This window comes from Camponotus floridanus, unplaced genomic scaffold (genome assembly GCF_003227725.1).
Source record: "Camponotus floridanus strain SB8 unplaced genomic scaffold, Cflo_v7.5 scaffold1, whole genome shotgun sequence".
Classification (NCBI taxonomy): Eukaryota; Metazoa; Arthropoda; class Insecta; order Hymenoptera; family Formicidae; genus Camponotus; species Camponotus floridanus.
In genome coordinates this window covers 2,275,625-2,301,119 of record NW_020229214.1, presented here as the reverse complement: position 1 = coordinate 2,301,119, position 25,495 = coordinate 2,275,625, and the positions used below count along the sequence as shown (strand labels likewise).

At 31.8% G+C, this 25,495-nt stretch overlaps 1 protein-coding gene across 2 annotated transcripts in view; it reads left to right on the top strand.

Moving 5' to 3' along the window:
• LOC105250424 overlaps positions 1 to 25,495 on the top strand; it is a 56,516-nt gene that overhangs the window by 26,924 nt on the left and 4,097 nt on the right. For both annotated transcript variants that reach the window (XM_011256515.3, XM_011256516.3), the window contains exon 2: positions 22,938 to 22,975. In XM_011256515.3, the coding sequence (XP_011254817.1) occupies positions 22,938 to 22,975 (38 nt within the window). The remainder of the gene's footprint in view (positions 1 to 22,937; positions 22,976 to 25,495) is intronic.

Here is a 25,495-nt window from a genome sequence, read left to right as displayed (position 1 = left end):
TTATATAAAATAGTGCTCTGAGCATATACATGGAGACGCATATCTAATGGTCGTACTACGAAATGCGTCTACGTACGAAATTTCGCAAGGTGCTGCTGACGAAAGTTCGCCGCAAAATAATTACATGCAACCGCCTCAATCTCTGTCAAATATATTTTTACCAATTTATCAAACGTTACACGCGCACTGTGATTATTACGAAGTAAATGCATTCTACAATGAAATTGAACAATAATAGATAAAAGTTGTGAAACGTGGGAAAAATGAGAGAATAGTAAAAATATTAAAAACTAGGTTGATGTAACTGAAATAATTACCTATTATTCTTATTTATTTTACACAATTATAAATTTGTTATTTTTGGAAGATAAGAAAATGTATATTAATATTTATTTTTTTTTATATTTATTATTTTTTTGTTAAGGTCTTATTTGTCAGTAAAATCATTAAAATTTAACTGAGAAAAATTAAATGATTTAACTAACTTTACGCACGTGGCAATAATATAAAATATTTTTGGTAAAAGTTCTGGATTGATCTATAATAAATTGTTACGATACTTGCAATTATAGTAGCAATCATATAGTGATAATTAAGGTCGAGATATTATTTTCACGTTTAACGATAATTTATTGAGGAAGCAATATAGTATTTTATCATTTCACGCATCCAGAGATTGTGAAAACGCTCGTCACATGATTGCTTCGAAATGGTCCGATTCTCCGGGAGATTGCGGACATCGAAGCAAATTTTTAAGATGCATTAGTGACGAGATCACGGCAGGACAAATCGATGACATGGAACATTATTAAAGTGCAGATCTTTCATCATTAGAAAGCGTTTCTTTGATGCGCGAGAAAGTGCTTCTTTGTGGATCAACCAGTAATCAATTCCCGCTAAATTGCTAATTGGAATAATTAACGCTCATTAAAATGTATAATTGCATAATGCTTGCTCGTAAGACTTGAATTATATTAAAATTATATTTAAAAAATTATTATTTAAATTTAAAAGTAAAAATAAGAATTATTATTTAAAATCTTTCAATAAATTTTTGAATTTAATAAAAAAAAATTTATACGTGTTTTATTATAAAAACTTTTCTGATCTGAAAATTATTGTTTAAATTTAGCTAATAATTTTATTAGCTAACCACTTTAATTAATTACAATTTGAGTTTGATAATTGTATATAATTAATGTTTCTATTTATATTAAGTTTCTATCAAAATATGTCGGTATTCATCTATATTTCTTTTTATCAATGTTGAATTATATATAAATATTATATATAAATATTAATTATATATAAATATTTATTATATATAAATTAATTACATATTACATACATTAATTATATATAATTAATAAACATTGATAATGAATATTGTCCTTGTTAAGTCAAATTCAACAAAAATATTTAATTATTACAATACTTATCATCGGTCAATGATAAAACACGCATCGCTTTGCATCTGGCAAGATTGATTTTATACACGGTTATTCGAAACAAGCAGCTGTCAGAGACGAATAACGGCACGCGCAAAGGTTTATAACATAAAAGTTCTTGCTTGTTCAGATTCATTACTTGAAAGAAGAAAAGAGAAAGAGAGAGAATGGGAAGTCGTGAGGAAAAGATTACCGTAACGAGTACGGGCGAAAATGATGCACCGATAAGGAATAACGCACGCGTCCGAGCGCGGCTACGTAATTAATATGCTACCACCGGGGTAAACTTTCTATTATAAGAACGATTTCATTTCGTTGTATCGTCTATTTGGTTATACGATGTTCGTTTGCGGGGAGAGATTGCCCTGACATCCTGTATATATATCCCACCTGGGATATATATATACAGGATGTCAGGGCAATCTCTTCTCCAAAAGAAAGCTCTTGTAGCTTACCTTTTCAAAATACTATAATAAAGTATTTTTTCATCGAATACTTTTTCAATTATGAGAGGCTTGAAATAATTTCTTAATTTTTACATAAACCATAAAACATCTAGTAAAATATTCTTTTTTCGATTATCCGAGCTTAATACTTTTCTGTACAAAATAATGAGAGGAATCAATTGTAAAGAAAACACATAATTGTGTCGAAAAAAAAAATATATATGTAATTGTTAATTGCAAATTACATATTTTTTCTTCGAAATAATTATATGTTTTCTTTACACCAACTGATTCCTCATTATTTTGTACATACAAGTATTAAGGTAAGATAGTAAAAAAATGAATATTTTACTAGATATTTCATGAGAAATGGTTTATGTAAAATTAAGAGATTATTTCAAGCTTCATAACTCGAAAAGTACTTAATGAAGAAATACTTTATTATAGTGTTATGAAAAGATCTCGAGGAAAGCTGTATATATACAGGATGTCAGGACAATTTTTTCCCAAAAAAAGCTCTTGTAACTTACCTCTTCATTGAGCTGATCTGTAATTATTTCCAATGCAAAAGCAATATTTTTCGCTAAGTTTTCTCTATTATATTCGAACTTTCGAAAAAAATAATATACCGTCTTTGTTTCCCCGACATAGCAATTTAACGGATATCGCGAAACATCGTCGTGGCCTTCGTCTATTCGTTCGCAATCGACAGGAACAATGTGGTTGTCTTACAAATGAGTCGCACCTGTTGCGTATCGCAATATCGTTGTGGCAGGTCACGGTTATCGATGACGATAATAATAATTCATAATTCATATTTCATATATATATGTGTATATATATATATATATATATATATATATATATATATATAAAATATGAATTATGAATTATTATTACCGTCACCGATATCCGTTAAATTGCTATGTCGGGGAAACAAAGACGGTATGTTATTTTTTTCGAAAGTTCGAATATAATAGAGAAAACTTATCGAAAAATATTGTTTTTGCATTGGAGATAATTACAGATCAACGATATGACAGTTTATTAGAAAATTAAGTGTAATGTACAGTTTGTTATTAATATGTATAAATGTGTGCAATTAAGATAGATAGATTATTCGTTCATTTAAGCCTAAACAAAAAAATAGTATTTGTAATTGCAGTTTGCCCTTAGGCGACCACACAATTAACGTGGTTTGCCGAGGCATTGGGTTGACTGCCTCCGTTCGAAGAATGGTTTAGAAATAAACTTAACAATCATACGAACCCTCTATCCTAAGATATTGCACGCTCCTTTCGCAAGTCATTATCTATCTTATTGTTGCATAAAGAGTGACCTTTGAAATTTCATTAGAGGAACGGCATATGTGTCGATCTTGGACTATTCCAATTAGGATTAGATTTATGGAATCTTAATCTTATACACGTGAACGAGTCTTCCATACTGGGCAATGAAATTTTCAGTCCAAGATTCCATTCGCGAATCGTCATCATGAATATTTTCTATCGTGTTGCCGTGGACATATTGTGACTTCAAAGAAAGACTTTCTCGGCACAACACAAAACATTGAAAATATTTTTACTACCGTATATTGCCCTCTGATATTATCTTGCTAAACCAGTTATCGCAACTCGTTATCCTTGACAAACATGAATATCTAGAAAGAGAGAATTAATTTAATATGCAGTTTATTGACTATTAACCGGTTCGACTAGAAACTGATATACTTCCGAATATATTAGAGAGAAAGCTTTCGGAAAAATCGTATAATTGAGTGCAAATTGATAATAATAATTAATTCATTTCGAGCGATAGTGGGTTACTTTTCATTTCGGAAACTGTTATTATTTTGACATCTCCTTATTTTATCATTCATATTAACGCATGACATGTATATCATATACTTATATATTCCACAAACGTATAGTATTTGCACGTAGTTTATTTATCCGCATTGAATTTTTAATTAATGAACGTATATTTAAATATTCTGAAAGACTATATATCGATGTTATTCGTGGTTAGATCGAACGTTAAAAATACACGAGGTAGGTGCTCTCTTGCGACACGAACACCGTCATCACTCTCGGTTCGCATAAGCTCGTCTCGAAGCCGCAGAAGAGCGCCGGCTATTGCGCCGCAAGAGTTGCATACGATTGAGAGCTGATCGCTGAGGTTGCAATGTCTCGCAGTAACAGTCGTGGAAACGTTCCGCAGCATTGCTACTTGCATATGTAAATCGCGGTCATCCCGACAAATGACCTGAGAAAACAACTGCGATGTAACTGCAACTTGTAACGGTGACTATTCATGAACGGGATCTATTCATCTCTAGTTTTTTATTATCTTCAAAAAATATGTTCACATATTTATATCTTTATCAATATGCCATTAAATCTATTGACAATTATTAAGAGTGTGGAATTTCGATGACTATTTTTGACGTTTCACTGTAATATGAGTTTCATTTAATTTTCTTCGATTATCATTTACTTCTAGTAATTGCGAACTTAAAATACATTATAGTATAAGACTGCGTAAAAAAGTCTATAATAATAAGGTGGGATAATGCATTCCACATTTTAAGTTAATATGAAATAAATAAAACTTATGATAAACATATTTTATTGGTAGTTAAAATTCACAGAGATTTACTGATATTACAATTAATAATTTCACTAACGTAATTGAAATATTTTAATTATAAAATCAATTTTTTGGAAATATTGAAAAGAATATTTTCCTCCTTCTGCGTCTACAGAAGATAACAATAATCAGCAAAAATCATTATTTTTAATTTTAAAATTCGATGAAACATAAAAATTTATATTTTAATTCAATAAAAATATTGATTGCATATTTATAAGAATTTCATTTTCATCTATTTCTTCTTCTAAAAAAAGAATTTATATCTATTTGTAGTATCTTGATCTTCGCTATTGAGCTTTTAAATACTTCTTCACTTTATTATGTCCTTGTAGTTTTTCTTTTATACATTTTGCAGGAAAAAATAATTAAAAAATGTTATAATAGAACAAGGAGGTATACCCTATGTGAGATATTTTTACATTTAAAAAAAATACATCTTCATGACAAAATAATTATTTGTCTACATATTTATATATGCATGTAAATATACGCAACTGCTTCTCTCACTTATTGCTTCTCTTTAGTAAAGTGCAATGGTTCGAAATCGACATATATCAAACTGCTTATTACTCATCGAGGAGAACATCTCCTTCGGCGCCAGCCGCACTTTTTGACGTCGTAGTTACACAATTTCTGAACGATTGCCACCAGCAATGCACGCTGTGCACGCGATTACTTTGAAATTCCATTCGTATTCATTTAATACAATTACATTTGTGCTCTCTCTTTTTCTCTCTTCTTCTTCTCTCTCTCTCTCTCTCTCAATTTTTTTCTTTCTCTTTTCCTCTCTTCGTGTGTGTTACCTGCTAAATTCTGTATGTCTTATATATATATACATACGGTGCAATCTTTGGTGATCGTTTATGCATTTGTTTCTGTAATCGTACATACATATACATATAATATATATACATGCGCTCGTTAGGTGTTACATATGACACGTATGTCGGCTTGTTCATGCTCAAGGCATGAAGAGAGGTCGATAGACTAATCAGACTATGACGTTCGTGCGAAGTAGTAAGTGCGCGCCATAAAAACTACAAAGCCTACAACACGAGGGAATCAACCGAATTAGAAAGTGAATCCTCGTACGCATTCAAATGAACCACACAACTGTGATTTGCTAATACAATAGATTAGCGAAACGGTCGAAAATGTTTACAATAAAATAAAGGCACTAAACAAAGGAGAGCCTCTGGCATATGCATTGACGTTTATTAACTAATCTTAGTGGAATCATCGATCGGTTGATTCTCGAAGTTCAATAAATAAAGATCTTTTGTCGCCCAGTAAATATAGTTTAGTATATTATTAAGTAATTTTTATCTAATAACTTAATTTTTATATACATCAAGAGAATCAATTAATTGATCCAATTTTTTATTTGTTTTTTTATGGTCGATAATAAATGATGCTATATGTCAACATTATATGGATGGATATTGTATGATTAATTATAATTTACGTGCTCTTGATGTGTTATGCGATAAAAGTACATGGAAAAACATTCTCGACTACTTATATATCATCATAAGGGAAGGTATAAGAAAATGTACGATTATCTTTACTCAATTGATTTACTGCTCTACGCATTACTTGTACAAATCTTTCGTAATCAGTGCACGAGAAATCATAATATTATATTATATCATATCTCTCACTCCCTATACGCGTGATTTATACGATCATTACATACATTGTAACAGCTTCACAAGACTACTCCAGAGAAGGATCGTTAGTTATTGTCGGCGCATAATTGAAGGTCCACGCATGCAGATATATAAATTCGCGGTGTGAAGCAATAAAAACGCGTAAATAGAGCGAGACGTATAAAAAATACTCACGGCAGTCGTTAAAATAACGAGCATGAGCATCACACAACTGAAGGTCGTAAAGTAAATCTGGTGAGAAATCTCTTTTACGAACTGTTCCACGCAAACGGCATTTTTTAAATCGTAATTTTATTACATATTTGTTTAATTAAAATGTATTAAAAATTCTGTCAAAGTATATCGTTTAAATCAATTTTCAATCGTTTTTTCATCGGTTTTTCATCATCATATCGGGAGATTAAAGATTGTAATTTTCTCAAAATGTAATTTTATTTAACTCAATTATATATATCATTAATTCCGCAAAACACGGAAGTGAGATATGGAATTTATTGTTATTTCCGTTAAGAAAGTTATAATTTGATTTCTAACTGATCGAGAGCAGAATGTAAAGATATTACTTTCTCCGAATACTTTGCGATAATTGACGGTGCAGAGGGCGATCAGAACTCGTCGACATGCAATCTTAGCACCGCGTTGATTTAAACTATATCTGTATCTGATTCAAAATTATAGTATACGAGAAACTAGTATTAAGAAACTAATTACGTTTGTAAAACACCGCTGATCTATGTAATCTGCTATTTCGATCTGCTCTTTCATGCGATCTCATATAATTCGATTCGGGCCGGTGCTCGCTTAGCTTCGCCGATATATCTTTGTTTTTCTACTCATTATGGATTTATAAGATATATGGTTTTCTTTGCAGATAAATTTCCTTTATTTTTTATATTTCTTCCTTTGTAATCTACCGCTACGCTATTCATTACAATTAGTAAACTAAATCTTACTTTAAAAATATATCGAATCGGTTACAAATTAATCGTTCCTAAAAAATGTATAATCTTTTAGAAAGAAATGCATATGTTAATTTTCAGATATATACATGTTACATCATTTCTTTTAACACTTTTTTATTGAAGTCATCGCGAGATGAATATCTTTCTACAATCATGTATATATAAAAAAAAAATAAAACTTATAGCATTGATCTATCAATGTCAGCTTTGTTCATTCTCATAGTTTTTCGCTCTCTCATAATTCTTCGCTCGATGATTTGAAATAGTAATTATATGTAACGGTGCGCACGATGGTGGATGCAATCAAAGCATTTAATTTATTTTGTAATATTCGATAATTTCAGTTTACGATTTCGCTACAGCTCATATATTTATTTTTATCTAGAAATAGGTGTAGATAATTTCTTTAAAATTTATTTACATTTAATATAATTATTTATTGTTTTACGTAAGATTGCGATTATTAACAAGATTATTGAATAATTAATTCCGATATCGACACATTAAGGTACTCGCGTGAATCCAACACTTGAATAAATGCTCGATAATGATTTATGCTTCACGAGTTACACATTCAAACATTCCTTGCGTATTTCAACGTGGCGCAAAAAGAATTATTTCATGTTTCGAGAGCAGAGAACAGATAATACCGTGTCCGCACTGTTACCGTTTACCAAGGCCCTTCCTGAACGTAAAAGGAAATTGAATGCGGTTGCCGCGATTTCCTAATAATATATCTTCCTTAAAGAGAGCCGCTCGCAAAAAGTATCTAACAAATCGCGTTCTAGAAATGCCTCCTCGCCAGCAGTTCCTCTCGTTTTTCCGGTTCTCTCCGTATCGGTCGATTCTTTCGAAATGCACGACACCTCATAATTGCCAGTACCGCCGATTTCGATACTCGGTCGAATGCCGAGCTAACGAGCTTAAACACGAGCGCGAATCGTAGGTGTTGGTGAATCGTGGGATATTTGATTCGTTACATGCTTCAGTCGTTTAATCTTGTATATTCGCGAGCACGAATCAGAGCTTTACACTCTTGACTGGAAATAGATTTTTTAATGCGATGCCAAAATAAAAAAATTAAAAAAATCTTGGCATGTAAAACACGAAAAGAGAATTATAGATGTGATTTGTATAGTTGTGTGAAACCAGTTCCTCATAATTCGTGCCTTTTAAAAATTTCGGACCGGTGAGATAAAGATGTTTATGTCTTTTCGTTTATGTCTTTTCTTCTTGTTGCTTGATTTATTTTAGAATAAAATTTACGGTTGCCTGATCGTTAGAAAATGCCGAGGTCTTCTTTGCCCATTTAATTTATATAAATAAGAATATGCTATTTATAACGTTTGCTTTGTCAAATATCGATTAATTAATTGATTTTTTTTAAGATAAAATAAAAAAATAATGGTTAAGAAACTGAAAGAATTAATAGGACATATATTAACACATAGCACATTAGCATATTTATTAAATCAAATGAATTGATTATCTCTCTTATTTATTTTTAACATATAATGAAATTATTTTAAATTAACCTTATTTTATGTTAAAAATAAACTCAAATATATATCGAATATTACATTTTACAAGCGCATCATAAACATATATTTCTTTAATGCGATTTAACTACTTAATTAAATATTACAATTAATATTTATAACTATTGTTAAAAAAGAAATCATCCATAATATATGTACTAAATAATTATTAAAGTGCTTGTAAAATTAATAATGTCAAAGAATTTAAATCGCGATACAGGAACTCTATTAAGTCTTGTCTATACTCAGTTAATATACTTAACCTTGTTAGCCTCACGGACTTCAGGACGTTTTATCTCGCGAGTATAACATTCACATGTTCTTCTATACGAATGTAATAGCTGACGAAAATGGCATACGAGACATTTTTCAATCGATTGGCTATATAAGGACACGTAATTTGTAATAGTGACGGAACAATTTATTATAGTAGCAGAATGAGCTTGCTATAGTCACTAGGAAATTATTTTCTATTATCAAACAAGTAGAAACTTTATTTTAATCTTAGCTTTCTTTGAAAATCTCGATTATATTTGTCTGTATCATTTCATTATTCGTATGATTATAAAATGATAGAAAAATTAAATCAATTTATATTAAAATCTTTGAAAGCGTAAAGACAATACATCAAATTGCAGCCTAGCAAATACGATTGGCAAGCATGACAAATTTTAATTTGTTTCGCAAATTAGGATGAAGATTCTTATAGATTTAATTATTACGAGAGAAAGTTGATACGGGAAGTTGTGAGAATACGAACAGAAGTACACGATCAAACTCATACTCTTGCATCACGTTGTTATGTACTTTTTTTTTTATACGAGCATTGCTCATTGCAATTTGAAAGTATTATTAGATAATCACCGACAAAAATGATATTATTAGACAACAGATTGGTGCGCAAGAAGTATTGATTTTCCGATTATGGAACTATAGTGGAAATACTGAGCTAAGCTATCAACTACTTAGAGATACATAGTACAGCGATCCTAATCTTCTATTTTTTCGTATCTCGATAATCAAGGACCACCGTTGAGATTTAATGCGTTTCTTGACAAATTGCCACGTGTTAACGATATATTAACCTCCTATCATGGCCTCGAAAAAAATGGAGACCCACGGCATTTTATAGAGCAAGGATGCATTCCAATCTGGGATCGACGATCCAGAATTTGCTATCCTAGACAAACGAGTGGCAATTTGTTATCCGGCGGAAAGAGCGATGGATGTGCGAGCGCGTTCATTCATCGTGCTCGCGATCCTTAAACGCCCGATCGTAAATCATTGTGTGTAGGCGATCCAACAGTCGATCACGTGTCTGATTTGCGATAACGATTCATGAACGACAGGATGAGCTGGAGAAACAGCGCGAATCTCAGTACAAGATCGGCCACTTTCTCCGGTGCTCCAGTCAGACCGGAATATCTTTCACTCGCCGAGTTATGAGATTACTCATCCGTACCTTTGTATGCCCGCAATATTTACGTCATGGTATTAAAAAAAATACGATAAATGTGTTTTCCGATTGCGCGGTGATGTCAGTATCTGAGATCGATCGTAATTGAAATGACACTGGTCAAGAACTGCAATAAATTTAAGCTATCCTTTAGTGATTTTTCAGAATGCAACATCGAACATACTCCGTCTTTCTTGTTATACTTTCTATGTCCTTTCGACATCGATTACGTTGATTCTTAATTTATTATTGATGGAATTTGATGTACTGGAATAGGCAACGTTAAGCGAATGGAACTTCGAGCGGAATGATTTCAAGGAAGTCATTAGACGATCGGTAAGAACTTATGGCGGAATGAGCTAAGAAAGTTACATTAAACAGGAAGCGATGGATCGTCTCGGCGCGTTTCTGCGAGATGTTCTTGGTCGTAGCCAAGAGAGATATCGTGACGACGCATTGCCGGAGATTGGAGATTCTCTTTCTGAATATTGCGTGAAAGTGATTCCATAATAGCGAGGATGTACGCACATAGCATATCACAAATAGCTTATCTCAAAGGAGCAAAAGAGACGAGAATTAAGCATCGAAGGGACTATAATATCTTAGTGCTTGCCTTGGCCACGAACAATATTTTTGATAGACCTTGGATCGATTAAATTATTTAATCAGCAAATTATTATTAAATAACTATATTTCAGATGCAATTTTTTTATTTTATGTTTGTATGTTTGTAATATTATATTGTAATATTATATTTTATAAATAACATCAAGAGAAACTAGAAAAGTTAGATAAAATCTTAATTGTTTCTTATATTTCTGGTATTACAATTTTTAATAAATAATTCGACATGCTGAGATACTTTAATGTGAAGTATATCTGAAATATAGCTAAGCATTTCATTAGTCTCGGTCGAATTATTGCATAAAATTTATTATAACGATATCGCGAGATATAATGAATGCCAACGAGCTTAAAGAAATGGAAATCGGATCGAGAATCATGGTTGAGTTACAAAAATGTTATAATAAATTGAAACAAGCAAAATCCATTTATAAATAAAAAATAATCTATATACGAATTTTTGCCAAATACGTTAATATAAATTAATTAAAATCGCGATTCATTATCGGCTAGCTGATTAGAAAGAAAGTCTATCTTTTCGATCATCATTTTGCAACTGGAATAATATAAATGGACAGTGTCAACATCATAACGCGAAAGAAAGTGTGGTGTGCTCGAGAAAGCTCTTTCTTATGATAACCAGATTATTTTTCGTTTACTTTCTCCGGATCTCCGGACCAAACCGTTTATCCTCCCGCACACTTATAAGCCGTTGCCGATTGTACGATAACCCTATGTCGTGCGATCAATTGATGGCGTCGACTTTCTACACTTACATACGCGAAAGCTTGGAATTGGCGTGAAAGCGTATTTTGTTTATTTTTTATCACGGACGAAGATAATGGCGTGTTAATAGCAGTGCAATAAAATACAAATTAGCAACTGTCGATAAAGATTTCTTTATGCAATTTTATAATTAATTATACTCTAATATTGCTTTGATTTGTGCGCGCTTTCTAATCATTAATTCTGCTGACAAATTGTTTTCGCGAGAAATAATTAATTTCGCTGACAGGACGAATGGACAGTAAATAGTAACGAGCAGCATCATAACGTAAAATTCGAAAGCAGAACAAAACCTTTATTCTCCGCAAAATTGTTGGCTGACTGCGTTGTAAAAACGACAGCCGGGTTACTACAAATTTACATATATATCGCTCAGTAAAATCTGAAACGTACATTATACGCTACTCGAAACAGCGGCAACCTGCTGAGAAGATATTACTGAAACAGTTTCACCAAGTAGAGTGATTGATGTGTAACAAACCGTGTTCACCAGGATTTCCACGCAAAAAAACGAGTTGTCTTGTTTTTGAAGATAATATGTTAAGCAAAAGTCGGCAATTTATATCTAACTTGTGTTTCCACAAGCGCTTGTGAACGCAAGAATCAAATGTGTCAAAAAATAATGAAATATATGCAGTTAAAAGTTAATGGCTAAAATAATTATATGCTATTCATATTTATAAATATGCATACATAAGCATATAATGTTATATATCTACAGTAATTATTCTAATATTTAAAATAGCAATCATTAATACGAGTATATGTGATATGTTAGACAGTTTTATCAATTATGCGTAAAATAATATATACGAAATTTATATTACATATGAAAAATTAACAATATTGATTTATTATATATTATTATTTATTTATGATTCAGGAATTTTACTGAAAGTTATTTTAAATTTTCTTTTGTTTCGTAAAGCTACATATTTGCCACAATAGAATTTATCACCGAATTGGCGATGTTGAAAGTAAGTAAATAACACTTTGCCACCGAGGGTGTGCCTCACGGTGTGCAATCGCGCTTATCCCAAAATATGTACGTATTCTCGGCACAACCCGCCGGTAGATTTATCTCTAAAATGATGTATCGCGGGTCGCGCGAAAGTGCATCGGGATATACGAACGGCGTAAATTTACTGCTTATTATCCGTTAACCGCACAGAAAAATCGACAAGGACACCGAAGATGGCAAGATCGCGTGTGAAAGTACATGCTCCTCGACGGTGATGCGTGCGTGCATCAGTCTTGCGTGTCAGTCTCTGCACGTGTATGACGTAAAGTGGGGGATCGCTATCGCGCGAATCACGTGAACCCCGGGATCATGCGTGACTCGTGAGCCTTGGCACGCATATTATGCCTATTATCCTGCCCGCACAATCGATAGGCGAAACGTCGTAAACGCGCCGGATACATTCCCGAGCAACTGGCCGCTTATCATAAGCGGTAGCAACGTCAACGCACCACCCACGCTCCATTCTACGGATCATTCAACCTCAGCGAGTAATGTATTTGCGAGTTACACCCACACAGGGGTTAACGAAGCGCACAATGCGCGATACTTTCTTGGCCGAACCTCGCCGCGCTAAAAATAAGACGATTATCGCGACAAAGTATGCCGTAGCAGCCAAGACGTTTATCCGTTTATACACTGAGATACGTTCGAGTGCGAGGTATGCAGAGGTATTTCGAAACGCATTCAATAAAATCTGTTTTAGTTGCCACCAGGGCACGTATGGCTAACGTAATTTGCAGTGTTACATCGCGTCGCTTGATTGTGCACAGCATTATAATAGCCTCCTGTCGATACTTTTACCGGCTCTGCCTACCAAGCTTACGAACATAATTTCAGTCAAGATCGGTCAGCTGACATTTACGCCTCTGTGTGTAGCGCAATAAAGAAAATGACTAATTATCTGTCGGTCGACTTTCGATCATGTAGGATGCCTAGTAAGTTCTGTTAGCGTCTCACTCTGTAGAACTGGAGCGCGTTAATTCCGGACAATGCCCTTTAATACGCGGTAACCATTGAACTTCTAATCGAGGAATCAGTATTGCCTTAGATCGTCGTCGTGTTAGCTAATCGATGATCTACGTTAGCGCAGATTGATGCAATAAAGCCAGCGAACATGTTGAATAATAATTCAATCATTCCGCTACTGTTAAACGTCTAAGTTATTCAAGTAGCATCCATTTTGCACTGTCAAATATCGTAGGTATAGAATAATTTTACGATTCAATCTCTTATTTTTTACTCAATTGATTTTCTCTCATTCTTTCTTATTTAAATAATTTTTCGAATTTGTTTTTGTAATCGTGTTTACAAAAAAAGACTTTGTTTGTATTATTATAAAAACATAATATAATAGTACATACAAATTCTTATATAAAATATATATATTGAAATATATATATATATATATATATATATATATATTGATTTATTGAAATGCTTGTATGAAGCACACATTTTAATATAATTGAATTAATATTAAAAAATGGCAAAATTTAATTTTAATTTAAATTTATTTGAAAATTTTCGATTATAATATTTCCAACTACCTACGATATTCTAATTACAACGAACACATAAATCACAGCGCGATGAAAAGTCTTTTTAACGCATTACCAATCTTTCGTTAACGTAAATCTAATTTAACAGGTGTAAACTTGTACTCATCGATTTCTCCTTATAACAGAATTGCAAAATATTAAGAATGACAACTGCCTTATAGAGAAAAACATATTATCGAAAATCATCATCTTTGTTAGGATGACTTTGATTAATGAAGCATAGCGGTAGAGATGAAAATATCGGAGCTCACCATTCGTCTCGGAGCTAATTGGTTAGGTTACCGCAGACTCTTAATGATCAGTGCGTCCTTGTGCCAATGATCGAAGCGCTCCAGATCCCACCGTTAGTTAAATATGCAGGAAGAAAACGGTAACAAGGATGCTATGTCCCTCTTAGACATTTACTTTTTCACGATGCACTTTCATACTTGCCACCGATACGCATCACATGAAGGTTTAATGACAGCGAGGGACTATCGTCTTTATCGGGTTTATTTCGAAACCACGATGGAATGTCCTAGAAGCACGTCCCTTTCATAAAGCCCATAGCTTTGTATCCTATAGAAGTTCTTGTAAAAATAAAGCTAAAATCGAAAGAAGAAAACTATCCTTTTCAATCACAGAAAATTCTTGCAGAAGAGAACTAAGAAGGAGAGAAAATAATAATATGAAGCTGTGCGGCTAGCCTCAGGGAGATTATGAAAGCAAACTTTGTAGTCTTAACTGAAGCATTGCAATTTACGTAGAGGCATTAACGTGTCTGATCGCGAGAAAAGAACCTGCTGCAGGGAGTAGATCGAAATGATCTAAGTATTATACAAATCTTATACCGTGGAATTGGCAGGATGAGGGATAATCGGTAGTCACTTTCCTCTCCAACAGCCGTCGAAAAGATCGCAACGATCTACAATGATCGTGCCCGACGGGAATCACGATTCTCGAAGAATTACGTCTTAAACCGCGTCGTTAACTCATCTACTGAAAGAAAAGCTACGGAGAACATCGAAAATCTCTCGTCATCGTGCTCAATATATATACTTCGTGATACCCGGAAATTAAGTCACTACGAAAAAATAGAGAAAGAGAGAAAGTTGAGAATTTCAATAATCTGCGCCGAAATTGCATCTAACAGCGATTCTTCCTTTTTATATTACTTTTAAAATTTTTTAATTTAATATTCAATATTTAATTAATCGATAGAAAGTTGACATTGAAATTAATGATCTATTGTCATCAATATGTCTAAAAATTTTAACTATAAAATCGATTGTGAGAGAGTAAATTCATAAATATAATTCAAAAGAGAAAATGAAGATGTCAAACCATAATTATTATTTCCACTTTGGAAATAATAGAGATCAGTCATGCCAAAATTAATACTACTTGATAGAAAGATGAAATATCAATTAATACTGTCGCCTTAAGGTACTTGTATATAATTTAAACAGAGAAAGTCAACTATTAAATTTCTCTCTTGGAAGAATCTTAGAGATTATTTTCATTAGAAACTTTATTTGTTTCATTACGTAATAATTGCATTTAATACTGTATTTGATATTTAATGTTTGATTAATCTATCCCAGAGATTCTCAATCAAAAATAGAGCATTTTACTTTTGAAATAATCTTGAACTATTGCAATAATATTTTTTTTATTATTATCTTCAAAATCGCAATAGAAATTTATTATTCTATTTATTATATATAATATTTATTATATATAACTATTTATTATATATAACTATATAACAATTATATAGAGAAATAAACGTTTATAATTATAATTGTATGATTCGATAATAATTTAATATAACATATAATGATTTTGATGTAGCATGTGTTCTAACATTTAACTAAGTTTTAACATTTATAAAATATTTAATCTAGTTTATATATAATTTCTATAATCAAGCGGTGGGATGTTCCACTTCTTATACAATATCCGAGTTCTGAAAACAAGTTTCACAGGAACCCTCGTAGCAGGATAATTATATAGTTTCTGATCGTGAAAGTGGCATCGACCTATGTCAGTGGTCGCTGGAACATTGGCTGAATAGGTTGACTGTACTGTCAAGGTCAATCTCATTTAACTGTTGACATTCATACAGTCGAAAATGGAATGTATCATTTTTAATTCTTATTGTCATTCCATTATTTTAGATAAGTACACCTCTCTCTTTATTTTCTGATTTAAAATTTAAAACTGTGTAAAATATGTAAATATATTTGGATGATTAATTCGATTTATATTTCATATACACTTAAATTAATTAAGTTACAATTGTTATTTAATACATTTTTTATCATATTGTATACTTTATGTGTACATTGTTTCATATAATATAATATATAAAAATTCCAAAAACTGATTTTTAAAATTTATTGGAAATTAACTTGTTTAATTACTCATTAAAAATTATTTGCATAGTCAATTAGATAGAAATGTTTAATTAGAAATGTTTAACTTGAATTAGAAATTAAGTTCTTACACCAGGGAATTGTGCAAAACGCAACTAATTCTTAATTAGTCCCATCTATTGCACTTTGTTCCTCGCTATTTGTAACGTTCTCATGAAATATATATATATATATATATATATATATATATATATATATAGAATCTCAACATACATATATAAAAGCACAAGTTGCAAACCTAGATTTCTCAGCGACTTTCACGATTTGTTTCCCATGCCGAGATGCGAATAAAGTATATATTTAGTATATATTAAGTATATATTAAGTATATATAAAGTATATATTATTCTTGATAATACATCATGCATTTTTTCAACTGTTCGACGTAACGTAGAATCGTTTAAATTAATATATTTATAAAATTGAAAAATTTTTTCCTTTCTCTATTACATATTTCACGCGTCAAATGTTAGTATGTAAATGTTAGCGAAATTGATAGGACAAAAGCATTATATTCATAATAATATACTTTCAACATATTGCAACTGTGAAAGGAGATTAATACTCCACGAGAGGCGCAAGGAGAATGGAGGCCCATATGCATACTGTCATATCATGCGGCACGCGTGATTTGCATATCTAAGTTTTTACGTTTGGGCAGACAAAAGGAAAAGCTCTAAGGGATTCTTTTCTTTTCTAAGACAATGTCAAATCTCAAAATTTTTATTTATTGACAAAATCGCAAAGAGACATTTGATCCCGTCTCTATGAAATATTGCAGACTGTCAATCTATAAAACATTGCCCAAACGTTATCAGTTGAATATTATTACAGCGTCACATAACGTTAATTATGCAATGCTATTATATTATACGAAATTGTCGGGCACTTAATTCAACGTCAATATTACTTCAGTAATATTTATCTGGATGTCTTCCGGATACAGAAAATATTTTAATCATTCCAATCACTTTGCTCATCCGATGCATATTAAACAGAGAAAATCGAGCAACAGCAAGGAGATAAAGAAATAATTAGTATGTATATTACCAATCATATATATATATATATATATATATATATATATATATATATATCAGCATCATCGAATTATGTAACAACTAAAAATATTTTTGCCATTTTATTAATCGAAAAATATCCTGGTAAATCCTGATTTATCACTTACTGTCAGATAAAAAATAAGATGAAGCAAACTTGGTTTTTAAACGGAATATCCGTGATAAGTTTGACAGTCTCATCGTGACTTCCTTTCGGGAGAAAGTTTGTGATTGAATTCTTGCCAACGCTGCGATAAATTAAACGAAAGTTTAAAGTCATCACGTTCCCTACGAGGCTATCGCTACTACGTGTAACGCGCAGCGCAGACTGGAGCTCGGATGGAGCTTGTATTATATAGCGAACCGGATGCTTTCACTCTCAAGAAATATTTTCGAGAGACGAGCCGCGTCTTTTTTCTCTATCTCTTTTCATCCTGGTTTCTTCTCTGCAGTCCTTTTCAATGCAATCGTTCAACAAAGATAAAGGTGTGGCCAACTTTAAACTCCCACGTTCTGTACTGCGAGATTCCCATAATATTATCGACTATTAACGATGCATCCCAATGTAACTTTTATTATCTATAATTTTTCTATAATAAGATCTCTATGATAGCATGCTTCAAGTAAAACGAATCAAAACATTCTTAGACTTATTTCATCATCGTACTTTTAATCATTATAACAACAAATCATTATAATAAAATGATAAGGTATGATCCTATTAACATAAATCATTCAAAAATATTAAATATATATATACATATATATATATATATATATATATATATATTTACTAGGATATATATTTCAAATTTCTTTAAAATTAAAATAGAAAAAAAATGATAGGAAACACTTACATAGAATTAATTATAATATTATATAAACTATTAAGTTCCTGAAAATTATTGTACTATTTAAGTGCTGGATATAAGTTCGCAATATTTCGTGCAGAATAGTGAAAATATATAACTTTATACAGTTCGTGCATTATCGGCATTGTAGGTGACGTTGATTCAAGATGCAGATGTCGGTGCAGCAAGACTCGTGATCATGAGTTAACTAGGTAAAGTTGTTTCTTGTATATATCAGATGCGATACGAGAAAGGAGATCCGGAATAATCGTCGTGTTGAAATCATCAAGACATTTATGACAATATAAAACCAAGCGGCTGTCTCATTAAGGATTATTGATGCGATAACCTCTTTTTTTACAATCTTGGATTTTATTTTTATTTATTATATGAAGATGTACAACTATTTCTCCCACATTATATAATTGAATAATAACTACAAATTGTTATTTTATGTGATGATTGGATGAAATATTTAAAGTAAAGGAGCAAAAATATCAGCAGCATTTAAAATCTATTTCGCTCGATATTAAAGAATTAATATCTTATTTTATTCGCGCGTTTAGTTTATCGATTAGATTCGGAAAGTTGATAAACTCACGAGAACGCGTCTCTCTTGCATATCTTATGGGATATCTGGTTACGTGCTGATGCCAGCGGCACCGTTGTCGCTAATTTTTCAGAAAGTTCGAAAGCAGGAAGCACCCGATTTCAATTCAGTACGAAATTTTCTTCTAGTACTACGGAACGTAATAGTCCGCGTCTTTTTCCTTCGTGACCTAGGGCGAAAAAAGAAACAAAAGGAGCAGCGCACTTCAGCTAATGGTAATCACTTCCTCGTCCGCGGAGCGCCCATAAGAATCCAACCTGATTTGCGATTTGATTATGTCGTTCGCGTATTCATTACAATTTCTAAGTAGTACACGGCTATGTTGAAATGAGAAAACTGCAAACTGCAGCATGGCAATAGCAGAAACACACGTCTCGATCTTCCATCAATATCGTCTATGTGTATCGTCCATTCGTTCAACATGTATTTTTCATAAATATTGCACGAGAGAAATGTATGTATTAGAAATTCTTTCCTGTTTTACTTCATGATGTATAGCACGGATTTTATTTTTCGTAATTTTATACTAAATTATTAATACACTAAATAATTCATTTATTATACATTTGATTATCAAATGTTTGCCAAATATGATCTTTTTAATTTATCGTAAAATTTATGAAAAAAAAAATTAAATATATAAATAAAGTTATAAGATGTTGATTGCATAAATATCTTAATTTTATATAAATAAATATAGTTTCTAACTAGAAGGCTTTTCATACTTACATTTAATTGTAATGTGGAAAATTAAATCGGTAAAATTAAAATATTTTGTCAGTTAGTTTTAATCGTGATAAATTTATATGCACGGTGTTACTTTCTACATAATCATTATTTAAGATTAATTATATAGATATGGATACATATTATAGATTTTTGTGTGAAGTGATTTTTCATTGAAATAACTTTAATAGTGTTTTTAAAAAAATCTACGAGAAAATGAGTTGCAACTTAGAGCAGGTAATAAGAACTGACGGCAAAAACACTTGACAAAATAAAGACTTGCTAATACAGATTTACGTAATACAATAAAATTAATTTCGACGACAGTGCGGAGGTAAATTGATTCTATCATAAAATTCGATTTCATAAAATCTGCTTTTTACTGCTACTGTTTACCTACACATAAATTACAGGATAGTGTCTTTCGCATTAATCATACATTATATTGTTTTTAGTAGATGTCAAAGCACTTACTTTAAATATTACGTTACTTTACATCATGAATGATGCTCTGTTTTATTCTTTGCGAAATAATGTTCTTTAAACATGCAACATGAATTCCGATTAATTAAAAGTCTATAATCAAGTAATCGCCGTCCATCATGAAGCGACATAAATCGACGAAGTTTATCAACTCTCATTAAGCTATAATAATCGCGCAATGTTCTTTTCACGCGAGGCGAGCGCGATGGTAAAGCGTCATCTCCGGTTGTGTCGCAAATAGTGTCGCTAGGACAATGTTGAGAATGTGACGCCGCACGCGAGGAAGCGGAATTCCCGCATTGGTGTCATCTCTATTGTTACAGGATGTTGTAGAATGTCATTGAAAAATGGGGCCATGTAGGTAAATTAATGCTTAATAAGTAGTTGAATAGTAATGTGCATAATTTCCTTTGAAAGGATAATATTATTTATACAAGATAATTATACGTTTCCTTTAAAATATGTTTGCTCGTTTGCATCTTGTCATATTTTTGATAAAACGATATACTTAATTAATTTAATTTCACAGCGCATATGTTTACTATCTCAATTGTCATCAGCACAATAAATAGAATTATTAATACGCGCTTACAGGACGCAAATAAGTCTTACAATGCATTCTCGCATGAGCAAGATGTATGGTATATATACCTACGCTCGATATAATAATTTTTTTTAAATCTACTGATGTATGGCAACATTGTCGAAAGTAACAGACTGGTAGACTGTATTATTACTCAAGATTTACATTCCGCACGAAACACGTAGCCTGCGTGTCTTTCGTCACTCGGACTTGATTGTTCTATTATGCAGAAAGCGCTCGCGGTTCGTCGCTAGAAAGTAAAGTACGTCGTGCATGTTTAAGGAAGACCGATTGTCGTGTCATCGTGCAACGTTTCCTCTCTGAATTCAATGCGAAGCGCTTCTACGATAACAAATGTGGCAAATGAAACTGAGAGTGAAGGTATAAACTACATTAGGGGCTATTAATATATGAATGGCGAACGCGATGTATATTAGTATATTAGAGATATATAATTTTTTTCCTTTGTTAACATGTCTCAAAGAGACGTCGTATTTGACGATTTAGGAAGGTGATCAAGACTCGTGATTCTCGATCGCGATACACACATGCCACGATAAATTACGAGAATCCAACGGGATCGCACCAACAAATTGCCGGTTGCTGCCTCATTACATTGCGCCGAGCCATAATTGGCGTGGTGAAATACTACCGACAGATCGCGATTTAACAAGTCCATTGGGCTAATTTCTTTCGATCCGATGTGATCCGAAAATCGGATCGTGCTGCAAGCATGCCTCAATGAATCGAAAAATGACGCAATGAAAGAAACATCGCGGATCATAAATACGTGCATTTATCAAAATAACGACGAACAATTTTCTTATCTTCTAATTAAATATTATATAAATATGTATTTCATCAAATTCGTTTATAACATTAACGCTCCCTAGATTTATGCGAAGTAAAAAATAGACAGAAATGTCGGAAGCATTGTCAGCCCAATATCATGTGTCTCAGAGATACAGTTGACAAGCGGAGTCGAGGGAATGAAGGTCTTGATTTTGTCAAGCATCTCTGGAGACATACTAAATCCTCAGTAAGCATCTACAACTTGTCATCGACGTAATTGACTTTCTCTCGTATCGTAAATGAAAGAAACCCAGTAAAATCGTCCGTCAGTAAGATACGAACTAATTAAGGAAGTCCGATGTTCGCGAACTAATTAATAACGGCTCGATTGGATGCTATTGTAATAACGTGCGATTACTTTTCTTTCTCTTTTCTCTCGTATTCTCTTTTTGTATTTTTAAATGAATTTTACTGTACGCGATCAATAATTTAAAAGGCACGTGGATATAAATTAACGTTTAAACGAACGCTCATGAAAAGCGCTCACGACAAATACAATCAAATTTATTTCGAGGACAAACAAGAGCAGCCGGTTTCGCAGATAAAATAATCGCATTCCGCAAAAATATATTATTTCCCATTTGCCATTGTGTGTATTAAAATGTATTATTTTACGAAAGGCTACACATATGTACTAGTTTATATAATATAAAAATAATTTAAATTACTACATCATAATTCAAGTATTGTTGTAAGAATTATGAGGATACTTGAATTCGCAGTTAAAAAAAAATAAAATCAGTTTTATACAAATCTCTTAATTCGATAATGTATGAAAACATAAATTATCGACTTTCACGATATATTCGATTTCTTGCAGCTGTCGATATAATGTAATCTATGTGACGTTCTCAAGGTGTTCCACAAAGCTCCTTGAAAATCGCGATGCAATACAGCAAATAACTATTGCACGCGAATGATGCATACGACCGGTTTAATGATCTATGTGCGCAATCGAGGGTGGTCATTAACGTACTGTATTATATTTTGCCATGTTCCGATATCGACCATCAAAGTTATTTCATCGTGATTCGTGGATGCATGTTTGTTTCAAAAAATGTTTTGTTCTATCTGTAATGCATAACTGGGTCGTAAATATCAGTATCTATAATTTAATCGTGTTGTGCATGTGTCGTATAAACATTTACCAATAGGATGCACAACCTTTCTCACAAAGATCTGTTCTTTGTTTCAGATGGAGCGCCGGTTCCCGAGGACGCGATCGAACACGAGGTAAGAAAAATTTTTAAAGAATGATATAAAGGGAGGGATCTACAGATATATAGTATGACCATGCTATGCTTACAATTTGAATATTTAAAGCCTGATTTAACTCGGAAATCGCGATATCACATATATATAGGCGAAAGAATGGCCTCATATAGTTGCCTGCATATTTTACACGGATTACTACAAATTCATGCAGATATCATCTCGTTTTCAACAAAACATCTCTCATGTTCTCCTCTTTCGTATTATATTAAGTTGGTAGTGAAATATTTATATTAAGATTGTTATCTGCACAATTATTCATGGCAACCATTGTACGACTTGAAAGAAGATAAGATCTTTTGATAAATTTGATCTATTATATGTCTTTGTAACTTATAGCATAGTCAGAAATTAATTTTATAATTACAAAGATATTATTTTTTCTTACGCGTAAGATAAATTATCACAATTTAAATTTAAATTTAATAACAATTTAATTTAAATTATCTTATATCTTTTACATATATATGCAAAAGTATATATATATATATATATATATATATATATATATACTATATACGTTTTACATTTTATATTTTTATATTTTGTATATTTGTATAATCCTTTTTTTGCTTATATTAGTATAATAAGAATATAAAAATAAGTACATACATCTAAAGAATACAAATATACATCTGTATCTCTTCTGATTGTGCTCTTGACCGTCACATTTATAACTCTATCCATCGATAAAACATAACAGCATTTGTCGCAATAAATGCAAATATTCCCATTTCGATATCCATAACGTAACACTGTCTGAGTTCTCATGATGACGTGTAGTAAATCAGATGTGCGATATTTCACTCAGAGATCTTATTGACAGCATGCTGTAAATTATATTCATGATAACGTAAACGAGCAATGAAACATAATATTACAACAAATCGGCAATGATGCATCAAAGAGTACATAGGCAATTTTATACAGGTTGCACATAAATATGACGTATATAATAATTTAATAATATTTTTAATAATGTTATAATAATATTTATAATAATATTAATAATATTAATAATATTATAATATTCTTCGTTTGAACAAATTCGAATATTTTTGTTAGATGATACAAATCAAATTTTTATATCGCCGCAATATGTTGTTTTTTTTAACTCTATGTTAAAGTAAAAAAATATATTAATCTTTGTACTAGAAATAATTTTTCTTTACGTTATTATTTATTTATATATCATAATTGCTTTTAAAAAGCAATAATACAAAACAAGATATAAAATATTTATTAATAACAATTCTAATGCTTTAATCTTTAATCAATAAATCTTCCTAATATATAAATTTTTCAGCAATTTATTCTAATCTTATTCTTCTTTAACTTTATGAAAAGAGGTATTATAAAATTACAAGCTTGTATTTCACGATCGAGCAGTCCAGTAACCAATGTCGATTTTGCTCCAGGATTTCTGCCGTACTTTCGCGTGTCACAACACATATGCTTCGTTAATACAGCTTATAAGTTCCCTCGCGCCAAGACGATTCGCGCTGCTCTAAGAACCGCGGATCATCGATCGTATGGCCCGCGGCTACTCGTGCTGTGTGATTGCCCCTAATTCATATATAATTCATACCAATCGACGGAGGTAGACTATAGCTAATTGGATAGTGCACATCCACACATCGAGATAATATAATAATCTTCAGGTGCACATCGTATATTTTATACCTGGTAAAAGAACGCATTGCGAGACTAATTTGCGTCTTGTAATCGCGTAATAATAGCGTATCCTTCTTTTCCTCTCAGCTTTCTTCTCTTTGTCAATCTTCGTCAATTTCGATCGTTACAGAGAATATTAAAGCCTTTCATTAGTTTAAATCCTGTTTGAATATTACACGTAAAAAAGTCAGGATAAGTGGCGAAGGAGATAATACGTTTGTGAGACAAGAACTTTCATGCCATAAGAACTTTCTGATCAAACGCTTGCTATTTTATCAGTTACACTATAATTCTTGAATTAATAAATACTTAACGTGTTTATCAAGTGCAAATCGCGGAACTAATTGCGTTCGGTAATTATGTGTAACAATTAATACGTTTTTTTAACTTTCTTATTACCGCTAATCGAATGTTTCTAGTACATTAGTTTGCCTCGAGTTTGAAACTCATATATTTTCCTTTAACAATATCACTTAATAACATACATGATATAATTAATACACATTTTTATCAATCTTCTTGAAATATAGCAACGCTCATATTTTTGTGTGTTGTTTTGTCGGAATAATAATTGCATATTTCAGAGAACTCTAATAAATATGTACACACATACACGATGAAATATTCAGATCTACATCGAATGGAAATACTTTTATTGCAGCATTTATCTTACAATTCTCTTGGACATATGAACTGATTAAATCGTGTCTTATAATCATATAATTATAACCTGTCTTTCTGCATTTTTTTTATATTCAACTCTTCTACTTATACGGCATAATATTATTTCACTTTTCTATCTCTGTT